At 39.3% G+C, this 12,562-nt stretch overlaps 1 protein-coding gene across 1 annotated transcript in view; it reads left to right on the forward strand.

Annotated features, from left to right (window-relative positions):
* The first annotated feature begins 11,696 nt into the window (after positions 1-11,696).
* Positions 11,697-12,562, forward strand: part of LOC148029583 (cilia- and flagella-associated protein 45-like) — a 41,443-nt gene continuing 40,577 nt past the window's right edge. Inside the window, exons 1-2 of the mRNA XM_087688453.1 lie at positions 11,697-11,951; positions 12,048-12,146. Coding sequence (XP_087544579.1) covers positions 11,862-11,951; positions 12,048-12,146 — 189 coding nt within the window. The 5' untranslated portion in view covers positions 11,697-11,861. The remainder of the gene's footprint in view (positions 11,952-12,047; positions 12,147-12,562) is intronic.

Here is a 12,562-nt window from a genome sequence, read left to right on the forward strand (position 1 = left end):
AAATACAAACAAAAATAATACAACACCTTTTTCATCCATACACAAACTAAACATCTAAAAAAAATCCAAATATTTCTGGATTGAGGAGAGCGCAATCTTTGCATTTACATACACCCACTACCAGGTATTTTTCCTTTTATTTGTTCTTTTTTCAGCTACCCCAAAACCCACGGTTAATATAAAACTTATTTTTAAAAAAAACCAAAAACAAAACAAAAACAAACAAACAAACAAATAAAAAAAAAAGTGAAACCTCAACACCACCATGGCACGCGCATTCGCGCTAAACACACCATTTTTTTAAATAAAAATAAACCCGCCATTCACTTAGCACGCGCTAAGTGCGCTAAAGAGGCACTTTAATATTTTTAATTAAAATGAACCAGCCGTCACAAGAGCACGCACTGGCAAAAAAGCGCTCCGCATCACCTTAATTTGTAATCAATGAACTTGCATTTAGAGACCCAGTCTGAGTATCGAAGTCCGGGATTTGAATTAAAGCACCGTTTTCACCTAATAATTGGTAATTAAATTTATAAGAAGGAACCGCTGTTTTATTGCTAAGGTTTATCACTTAATAAAACTTCACCCATTCCTTAATAATTTATTAAAATGAACCTTCCATTAAATTAATTCCCCCTCACTGCACTTAATTTCCCTTTTTAACGAACCCATTTCGTGGGATGGGTATGCGCAGTCTTTGGAGTTATTTCCATGGTCAAACACCCGTTTAATCAAAGTTGTGGTCTTGATGTGTGTCGGTTGTGATGATGTTTTGGTTTAGTTTCTTTGTTACGGTTAAGGGTACGGTGTGTAGTTTTTTTTCTTTATTGCCTGATATGGGGATTTGGGTGTTTGTATGATGCATAGCATGAAGCTTTCGGTCGCATATGTCTCAAGGTCATGTCGAATTTTTTCTAGGCTGTGGTTTGCTTGGGGATAGTTGGTCGAGTCACGTTTTATCGTTTTGGTTGCTATCTTATCCTTGGTTTTGTGTTTGTTGCTTTGCAGGCATTCTCCTTGATTGTCTGTGTTTGTGGTGTGTGTGTAACCATCTGAATGGTGCCTTCTCACGCTCCTCCCCCTATCCAGTATGTCCCACTAGTCAGTAGGGATTACTCTTCCCTACTCACTTTTGAGCCTCTCACGAAGGCGGGACTCGCTGCTTTTGTAGCTACCTCCATTCCATTGCTTCCAGAGGATCCATCGATGTGTGATGAGTTTCTGGCCTCCTCCAGCAAGAAGTCGGGACTGGTCCAGGGTATTTCTATGACTTTGACACCTCGAGGCCTAGGGAAGGCTCTGTCTCTTCCCTTCAAAGGTGAACCCTTTGTTACCACTCGTCAGCTTTTCTCTAATGAAGAGATTTTAAAGCTGTTACAAAAACAGACAAGGGAATTGCTGGATGTTAAGAAGGTGATCAACTCTTCACGAGTTTCCTTTTCCATGATCACTAATCCTGTGTGGAAGATGGTCTGTTAGTTTCTCCAGGACAGGTTTATGCCTGCCAAAACGCCATCCCAGTACTTGTCCAAAGAGCTTTTCACAGCTTCACGGATGGTGTTGAAAGGGGTCGCTATTGATTGGAGCACTTACCTCCTCACTAAAATGGATCAACATTTCGTCAAAGTCACCAGGGATAATGTTACCAATGTCACCTATGGATCGTACTTGTATGCCTTCTTGACCTATTCAGGTTTACAGAAGAGTGTGCCTCCACCTCCTCCATCAGATCCAGTACCTCCTCCTCCACCTTCAGATGAGTCAGAACCCATTGATATAGAGGATGATGATTCTCCGCCTCCCCTGGTTATACAGCACAAACGCTTGAAGCGGGTAGCGGATAAAGCTCCTTCAGTTCTTCCTTCAGTGCCCATTCCTGCTACCTCTGGCAGTGAAATCCTTGGTTATCTCACTTGTAATAACCTGTTCAGAGCACATCGAGAAGGTTCGTTGGACATATTAGTTCCCTCACTGAACAATCTCGTCTCGGGAGAAGCAATTCCTTTCCTATGTAAAGACATTCAGAGTTCCATTGAATTGTCAGTGACAGCCTGTGTTCAACAGCTGTACGCTTCCTTTTATGAAGAGTTGATGAAGTCTAAGGACCAGTTGCATAAGGCAACATCCGAGTTAGCCTCTGCTAAGGATACCCTAGCAGATTTGTTTAAGCAGATGGAACAACAAACCCAACTGGTTGCAACCCAAAGAGATGAGATATCTTCTTTGAAGATCCAGTTTACTAGAGGCTCAATCAGAGGTTACTAGCCTTTCAGAGAAGAAGGAGAGGATGTCTAGAGAACCGCAAGAGTTCCAAACTCTTTTAGATGACAAACATTCAGCCTTACAGACTGCTAATGACACAGTGGACTCACAAGCTTCTCAAATCAAGCTGTTGCAAGATCAACTGGCACAATCCCGGTCTGTTCCTCCAAGCCCTCATGTTCCCTTGATTCCTTCTCTCTCACAGCAGGACTTGGCTGCTCTTTAGAGACAGGCTACCTTGTGTCCTCTCTTCCAAGATAAAGTGGAAAGATTGCAATCCAGAATGGATTTGTTATGGTCTACATTTGAGCAGTTCCAGGAATATGTTCCTCCAGACCATTCTTTCTTTGTCCACTACCACTTACAGAAGTTGACCTTCTACATGAAGCTTTCCACGATGGATTTACCTCTTCTAGAGGATGGATGGAGTGGGGCTTGGTCTGCTGAGTTGCTGACAGAGGTGGTAAGGATGGTGTTTGAAGATTCTGTCATGACAGATGCCATGTTGATGTCCTACATGTATCTACGAGGAGACTTGTTAATTCCAGATGAGGTGGATATGGCATGGTATGCGGGAGACGTGGTTCGACAAGCTGTTTTGTATGTCAACCATTTGGAGTTGGACATAGCTGACATGTTCCAGAGTTACTCCTCCAAAGTGGCTAATTGTCCTGATAATTCTTGGCATACCATGATTGATTCTGTGGTCCTGAATCAAAGACAGAATACAGCTCCTTCCTATGCCCCGAGTACTAATCAACTGAGGGTGGATCTCTTAGCTTATCTTTCAAAACATAATCCATTTGATTCTACCTTTTTTTATGCCTATCATAGAAGATCTCTCTTAGGACCTTCTATTCCTACCCTTTTGTATTACCAACAAATGGCTCACCGATATGATATATATCTTTCCCTTTGTCAATCTAATTCCACAACTATTTTACCCCTTCTTTTCTAACCTTCATCTTTTCCTCAAATTTCCATTTTTACATATTTTTCTTTTATTGAGGATAGAGTATTTTCTCCTTCTTCACCATGTCCTTCTCCATCCATTCATGTACCTTCTACCTTTCTTATTTATCAGTTAACACCCTTTTTAACTGATTCCCTACAAATTTCTGCCACTCCTTCTTTAAATCATTCTTCCTTTTATGATTTTGCCTACCCCTCACTTCATCCACTTTTCCTTATTCCACTTCCCTCTCCTAACACTTCTGTATCTCAACCACCTCAGTTGATTAGTGACTATGACGGGTTTGATCATCAAATTTCCAGAAGAAGGGGATGGAGCTCGAATGATTCCCTTACAGGACCTCAAATCAACTGGCCAGTAATTCCAGGAGAATGGACAGCTGCCAGTCAAGCTTATCAGAACTATATTCATTTTGCTCAATAGTATTCACAGTCTGCAGATCCTTCAGTGAGATTAACTGCTCACTTTGCTTGGTACTTGGCGTATATGCATAGGCACTCTCATAATGATTCCAAGCATATTCCAACGTTGTGCATGAATGTCAATGTGAGCATTGATTCCCAGCAGCTGGATATATTGTATTTTCATGCCCTTTGTTTGCCTAGCAGATACCTTGTCCTGTTGTGGAAAGGATGTGCTGCCTTCAGTTTTTTCAGAACCCTCCCAAGACATTTGTAGATGAATCCTTGTCTATGGATCGTTTCCGAAATCACCAATCTTTCAAGAGGGATCATCTTCATTGATACCTTTTCCAATGTATGGTGGATGATTTTTAATGATAATCTCTCTTTTTGGAGGAGTTATTCAGATGGTTGTGTTGTGTGTAGTGTTTGTGTTGTGGGTTAATTAAAGTAATAAGATCGTGGTGATTGCCTATTCGATTGGCTTTCGTGCGAGCTACATTTTTGGAGAATTGTGATGATGGGGTCGTGGTTGGAGAGTTGAAGATACTGATGATGAAGAAGAAGCAGAAAACTCTTATATCCTTTACAAGTTTGTTGTGATTTCTAGTTTGATAAGAAGTGTTAATGTATAAAGGGTTTTCCTTTCGTTGTATTTTTATATTAGATACAGGTGATAAGTTGGGGTCGTGGTTGGATGGATTGTTTTTGACGAGATATTGAAGATCAAAGTTGAGCTTTTGAATGAACTTGTATTCCCTTTTTCCTGGGTCGCGAGGATGCTTCCTTATTAAGTGTGGGGATATGTTGAGTGTTGAAATGACTTGTTTTTTGGCTGATTTTTGTTGTTTTTGAGAGCTGAATGGTTGATTTTATGAGATGATTGATTGGTTTGGAAGTGGTTTGAGAGTGTTTTGGATGATATTGATTATGTTTTGGAAATTCATGATGTTTATTAGTGGAGATGTGATGTTCTGATTGGTTCTGTATACCTTATGTATACCTTCTGTTTTGTTCTGTTTTGTTCTGATTGTTTTCTGTAAGGAGGGATGGATTGATGATTGATGAAGATTGAGATATTGTGAAAGCTTATTGAATGATTTTTGAGAGTTTGGAATGGTTTGAGTATGAGTTATGTGGTTTGGATGACCTTCTGTAACCTTCTGTAGGTCTTTTGTAGAGCTTATGTTTCTGTTCTGTTCTGTATTGTAGCTGTTTTGGTACTGTAATGTGACTGTTCTGTATGCTTCTGTATGTGTTCTGATGGATGAGAGTGTAGCTTGGGAAAGTTTTCTAGCCTTGGAAAGAGGTGAATACAAGTGCAAAAGAGCTAAAAGAAGTGAAAGAAGTAGCTGCTAAAGACTCAAGTGAAGACTGGAGTGAAGTGACAGTAGTGAGCTATGAAAGGACACTGTAGTGGCTTTGGTGACTCTTCATATCAGACATACCTCTTGGGAGGGGTATCCACTACCTAAGAAGGATTATTGAGAGTGATTATGAGAGATTGTAGTGAGGATATGATGTATTATTGATAGAGAGAGAGAGAGAGAGTCAGAGATAGCCAATTCTACTAAAACAGAGTGATTGTATGTGAGAGATTGAGAGAGAAGACTATGAAGATATTGAAGATGAATACTATGTGATGTATTTCCATTCAAAGATGGTGTATTCTTTGCTTTCTTTGTTCTATTGATGGATTCTATGAAGATATTGAAGAATATGGTTGATTCTATCAAATCCGTGGGAGATCTACATGATGCTGCATGAAGATTTGTTGTGCCTGGTGTTCTTTTCTTCATTGTGATTATATAAAACATAATAAACAAGCTTGTTGATGTTACAAGATAGATTTTCTTGCAAGAGAATTCCCTTTTCCTTGGTGTTCCTCTTGGGGCTCCACCGCTCTTGCCTTCCTAAATCAACATATGCTTTTGGCCAATCCTTGGCAGCTTGGATATCTTGTCTGATGGCTTTGACTTGTTGATCCATTTTTTATAGTATCTTCTTCGAAGCTTCTACCTTTATGGTAGGATAAAAAAAGTTGAGTGGTATAAGACAATCTTGTTCGTACAATGCTTGGAATAGATTTATCTAAATGCTTTGATGGTAGGATACATTGTAAGAAAACTAAACCAAGAATAGATATTATATCCACTACTTAAGTTCTCTACAATAATATGCTCTAAGTATATCTTCAATGACTTGATTTACCCACTCTTTTTGGCCATTGGTTTGGGGATGGTAAGTTGTGCTAAAACAAAGTTATGTTCCACTAGCCTCAAACAAAATCTTCTAGAAATGTGAACTAAAAAAAGAATCATAGTCCACTAATGATCCTTTTTGGCAACCTGTAAAGTTTAAAGATCTCCTTAACAAAGATCCTTGCAATATTTGAAGCCTTGTAGTTTGTCTTAACTAGCATAAGGTACACAACCTTTGTCAATCATATTCACATTCACTAAGATTGAGTTGCATCCTCCTTGAACTGAGAGTAACCTACTACAAAACCCATACTAACAAATTTTCATTTCATTTGAGGGATATCAAGTGTCTGGAGCTACCAGGCATCTTGACACATTTATCTTTTACTCATTGGTAGCTTAAGCACTTAGCAACATACTTAAGTACATTGCCTTTGAGTTTCTTCCAATGATAGCTTTTCCTTATGGCATTGAGAGTTTATCATAACATGGGCGTCCTAAGAATAAGGAGTTGTGAGCTTCCCAAAGTATCTTCTTGAGTTCTTGGTTCAAAGGAATGCACAACCTTTTCTTGAAGTAGACAACTCCTTCATCTCTCAATATACAAGTTCTTATACTTGAATTTGAGCTTGGGATTTTGTTCTTTGGCCTGGACCTCCCTTAGCATGTATTGATATCTTAGGTCTTTAGCTGCTTATTTTCTAGCCATCTTTCTAATAGGATTGACAAGCATTGACACCATGACAACTAGAGATTTTGCTTTAGATGGTCCCTCTAAGATGAGAGCATTGAGAAATACGTTGTGGCTTAGGGCATCCACTACTACATTCTCTTTACCTGGCTTGTATTTCAATTCAAAGTCAAACTCTTGCGAAACCTCAATCCACCAATGTCACCTCATATTTAGATTTGGCTAAGTGAAAATCCACCTAAGACTTTTGTGGTCAGTGACTAGAGAGAACTTGTTTCCAAGCAAATAGTATCTCCTCAACGTGAGATCATGAATCACTACTAGTAGCTCTAGGTCATGAGTAGCATAATTCTTCTATTGGGTCTTCAATTTCCCTGAAGAGTAAGCCATTGGATGACCTTCATGCATAAACACACAACCCAATGCAAGAGAGCTTACATCTATTACAACTTCGAACTCTTGGCTTAGGTCCGGTAGTTTCAGGATAGATGTTGTCATTCTTGAGTTTCTCAAAATTGGACTGCTCAAAGGAAGTTCAAATAACAAATGAATCACTTCTTTAGCAAATTATTGAGAGGTGGATCATCGAGGCATAATCCTTGATAAAAACCATGTACCATCCAGTTAACCCCAAAAAACTTCACACCTCTTTAATTGTTGTTGGAGGTGACCATTCTTGAACATCTTTGACATTTGTAGAATCCACTACAATTACTTCTTCACATACTATGAATCCAAGATACTCGATTTTTCAATTGAAGAATGCACATTTCTTCTTCTTGGTAGAGAGTTCATGTGTTCTCATTATTTCAAAGATGACGCAGAGTCATGGCTCATTGTCTTTATCTTTCTTGGAGTATGTGAGGATATCATAGAAGAAGACAAGGATACAATCATCAAGATAAGGTCAAAAGATATCATGCATTAATATATTGAAAGTTGTAGAGGCATTAGTTAATCCAAAGGATATTATAATAAAATCATGATGACCATATCCTATATTAAAAGTAGTTTTGGGGATGCCTACCTCCTTCATCGTTATTTAGTAGTAACCTAATTGAGATCAATCTTAGAGAAGACTTTCGCTCCCTGAAGTCAGTCAAGAAGCTCATCAATCCTTAGAACGAGATTCTTGTTCTCCCCAAGGTGAATTTCTTGCCTCTGGCCCAATTCATTGCAATGGTAGCATCTTTGCACATCATTATTGCCACTTGTTGGCACAAAATTTCTGACTACATTTGTCTTGGCCTTCTTTCTTTGGTTACTTTGGTATTGGCCTTGGGCTCTTTTAACAAAGCCATGTGGCCCTCTATTCTCGAAGAACCTTGTCTTCAAAATATGTCACTTCTAGACTTTGACTTGAGCTTTTGAATGCTTGGCATTGCTCGGATTAATGCGTCTTGAAGATCAAACAGATGCATCGCCTCAATGTGAATATCCATGGGTGTTGCATACTTCAAAAGTGACACAAACTTCAAGTAATAAGCTTCCAAGCTTAGGTTCAAGTGGCACAAGGTGAAAATTTTGTTCATCTTCATGGACTACTAAGCTAGTGGAAGGTATCTCCCATGTAGACCTTCCTTCAACTTATCCCAAGTGATGGCTAACTTAGAAACTCCATCGTCTTTACACCATTGTTTCCACCATAAATAGGCTTCCCCTATTAACTTTAATCTGGCAATCATAGCATGATTGGAAGGGGTAGTTCCCATGTCAATGGAGTAATTTGACTCAATCCATATTTCTACCTCAAATTCCACATCCTTTCCCTTGCCATCAAACTCGGGTGGTTTGATCTACTTGAGAAGGAACTTCTTCTCTTGTGGTTCAATAGGGCTAAAACAAGCATAATACCCTAGGATTGACAAAAGTTACATGATAAATTTACGTGCAGCATGCTAAATTTTGTCTCTCATTTAATGTTCACGATACAAGATTCCCACAAATTTGAGTTTAAAAACATGAACTTAGCCTAATGAGTACATAATTTTGAAAAGTAATCAAGACTCTTTCCATTATTTGTAGCTACAATAATACTAGCCAGGTTTATTACATCAAGTAGGGGAAATTATTTCTATATTCCTTGTAGGAAAATAGACTCTTTCTATATTTAGGATTCCATAGGCTAAGGTAGTATATTTCTCTTACAAGGATCTCTCCTTCGAGATGTTACAGATTACATTAAAAATAAAGAAATGCAAATAATTAACTATATTAATTACAATTGATGGTAAAAATGAAGAGAGACATGATAGTAGCCAAAGATGGTAACGAGACCTTGGCGCAGTAGGATGATCTCTCCATTTCCAAGGCCTTCACTACCCACCTGTTGGCCATTGTTGGGTAGCAATTACCTAAAATTGAAGAGAATCATAGCCCTCTAGATCAACTATTCTCCGTTTGTACAGGGAAGGGCATCATTAAGGTTGCTAGCTTGATTGCTAGACCCTTTACTAGAGATGAGCCAGAATTTGTGGTTAGGAAAATGTAACCGAGGAAATTCTCGAGCCCCAATGGCATCCTAGTAGAGTTTTTTTTGCCACATTTGGGATGCATGTAATAAGGATACTTGTGACTATGCTAACCACTTCATGCGAGTTGGATATCTTCCTCCCAACATCAACCACAGGTCTATCAAGTAGTTCCCCAAATTAGTAGATCACTTGGCCACAACCGAGTGGAGACCATTGACTGTGCATAATGTTAGCTACAAAATCATTGCTAAAGCTTTGGCCATACACATTAAATTTTTACTGCCTAAGATCCTTCGTAGAGACTCATATGGATTTCTCCACAATAGACACATCCACCTAAGATGAGTTTTTATTGATCAATACGAACATGGATAAGGCCTACCACCACATGAAGCGGGATTTCATCCTAGAAACCATGCTAATATGGGCTTTGGTAGCCCATCTTGGACAAAATGATTAAATATATTTTCTCTAATGCATCAATTGTAGTCAATATTAATGGAGTTCCCTCCCAAGAATTCTAGCTTAAAGGGTCAGTCTTCCCTCTTCCTAATGGTTTGCAATTCTACACTGGATTGTGCACTAATGATAACTTCAATATTATTGAAGCTAATAACCAAAATATTGATGCACTATTGGATGTCTATAATCTCTTCTACCATGTTTCAAAATTGGAGATTAATATTTGCAAATTGAACTACTACCTTTGTCCTTACTAAGAGTAGAGGATTGGATGATCAATTGTGGTTTTAAAATCATTAAACCAAGACAATAATTTTGATATCTAGGCTTTCTGGTTTGGGTGGCCATCACTAAAAAGTATAGAGTTGAATGGTTGTAGAGTACGATAGAGGCTAAGATGGCTTCTCATCTCTCTCCCCATCAGACTTAGTGGCAAGGTAGTAATATTCTATTCAATTATCAACTTGACAACTGCATTTGTGGTTAAGGCAAAGCACCTTCACCAAATCCTATTGAAATTCATTGGAGAAAAAGCTTCATGCTTTTGTTTAGGGATATGATAACTCCTCCAAATAGCATGCAATAGCCTAGTCCCTCCTAAGTCAATCCAAAATGAATGGAGGGCTAGGAGCAAAAGCTATCAGCATAGGAAAGCAAGTCGGTTAGCTTGCATGTTGATTTCTAGGCTTAATATGGACTTGCCCTGGGTGCACATCCTAACTCATTAGATGAAGGGAGCCTCCCCCACCAAAGGGAAGTTTTGGACTAGTTCAAAGGATGTCTTGAATTTTGATATGGATTTTAGAATCAAAGCCTTTGCCACAACTAATTGTCCACTCAAATGTTGCAAGATGGTGCTTAAAACCTTCCACTGGCCAGGGAACTTTAAGAGGGTAGGGGATGCCTCCCTTGGGCATCACATTTGGTTGTCACCATTCTACTACAATGACCAAGTGGCTAGTTTCCAAAAACCTCAAGATGTCTATGAATGTGGATAAAAAGATGTCCATAGATGGTGTGACATTTGGTAACATCCGCTAATTTTATGAAGTTGGGGCTGAAGCCAATCAACTTGAGTGAGGTAGAGGCAACTTGGTTGGGAAACTATTACCTCAAAGAGACTAAAAGATTTTGAAAAGAAGAAGAATGATAACTTCATAGCTCTGCAAAAAAGATGGAAACCTATTCTCCTTAGAGATCATTGCAAAATTTGGAAATGTAGGGTTAGAAGAGTATGGAAAAGCACATCCTCAAATAAACTCAATCTCTTATTATGGAAGGTCTGCACTAGGAAACTAAGTACCAAGGATTGAGTTGGTAAGTTTATGAAGGTCTCCCCTCTTTGCCCATTATTCCATTGAAGCAACGGAACCATCACCCATGCTCTTTGGCATTGTTCAGCAACCTAATTGATTTGGAAGCAAACTAAGAAGTGGGTGCACTTTGCACGTTTGAATGCCAATATTAGGCTTGAAACATCCCTATTTGGAGATAAATGTAAACTAGATGAGGAGTCCTTGAAGTTGTGGAATGTAATCTAGGATTTTTTCATCAAAGCCCTTTGGCTCAACATAAACATAGTTGTTATGGATAAAAGCACTAGGTTTTGATGTTGTCTTTGCCAAAATATTGTAGAAGAGGTTTTAGGTTTTTTGAGAAGGATTAAGAAGAAAGAACATATTTTCAAGGTTGCTTATAAAGCACTTGAAGAAAGGGAGGGCTTAAAGTTTGGGGATACCCCTCCTTTAGTAGGGGGCACATGTAGCATCATAAAGATGCCTTGTAAATAGTCTAATAGTAATATCAAATAATTTATGTGCAAAAAAAAAGAAACTTGCCTTTTGTTTCTTTGGTTTTGTTTTGTGAGTTGGTAAGCACAACTATGTTGTGCAAATGCTATCAACATGCCAAACCCTTATGCCCCTAGTTTCATTAGACTATGCTGCTTATTTCAACTCCCTTCAGTTGATGGCTCTAAGGAGACCAGTATTATATTGGTGGGATAGATCCCAAGCACTCCGTTTAGAGGACCAGGAAATCCCGGACTTAAGAAAGGATTCATCTAACCTTCACTTGGTAAAACACCCCATCTCAACATGTGTCTACATAAGGAGTGCCATCCCTGCCTTGGAAGCTCGTAGAACTTGGCTGTATGCACCTTAGTATGACTCCAAAAGTGACCTTCAAAATAAGTTCTAAAAGCTTGTTTATCCGTGGAACGTTTGAAGATTGACAATGTTGTGTAACACTCGGGAATGTTGACATGCAGCACGCACCCCATCGATCCCATCCAACGATTTCTTCTGTCCCCTCTTCTCTCTCTCTCTCTCTTCAATGTCTTGATCGATCGCCAACGTCATCGCCATCGCCATCGCCATTGCCCTCATCATCATCATGAGGCAAGAACAGTTCAAGCCCAATTTAATGCCAAAGCGGTCTGTCAACTACAAGTTTGACAAGCCCATTCCCAGATACATGCTTGCGGTATGGCCCTGCTGTTATATTCAGTCTATTGAGATGTTTGAGTTTTTCTGTCGTTAGTATCAGGCCTCAGATCTTTGCTTTCATTACCAACGACAGGAGGAGGGAGCAGAACATAAGCATCACAATCCCATGAAGAACATGAAAGAAGACTCGGACACTGTTGTGATAAGAGCAGGGGATATCAATCGGATTAAGGTCAGCCTGTTGTAATCTCCCTCGCTTATTTTCTGCATGGATTGTACGAGGTTGATTGACACTCAGAGACCGAGCATGGCGATGCTTCAGTCTGTTGTGCTCTCTTGCTTATTTTGATAGACTCTCAATGATCTCGAACGTGTTAGGTTGCTCATATGCACATTATAAGTTGAGCCATGAGAAAGGGATGCTGGCTTTGAACTCACAAGGAAGACGTTCAGATGGAACCCCCCCGGCCCAACAAAAGAATCATCAACATGCAAACCGTTCTTCAGCCACAACGTCCCCAGACAGTAGATAATGAGCACTTCCTTATACATTAGATGTTGGCATGTATTGGTGACGCAGTCCGTTCCATCTGGTCACGCTGTAAAAGGGCCCTCATAAGGAGTGGAAAATTGGATCAGTTGATGCAT

This window comes from Lygodium microphyllum, chromosome 11 (genome assembly GCF_053477565.2).
Source record: "Lygodium microphyllum isolate KBCC chromosome 11, Lygodium_microphyllum_v1.1.10, whole genome shotgun sequence".
In the NCBI taxonomy this organism is placed as follows: Eukaryota; Viridiplantae; Streptophyta; class Polypodiopsida; order Schizaeales; family Lygodiaceae; genus Lygodium; species Lygodium microphyllum.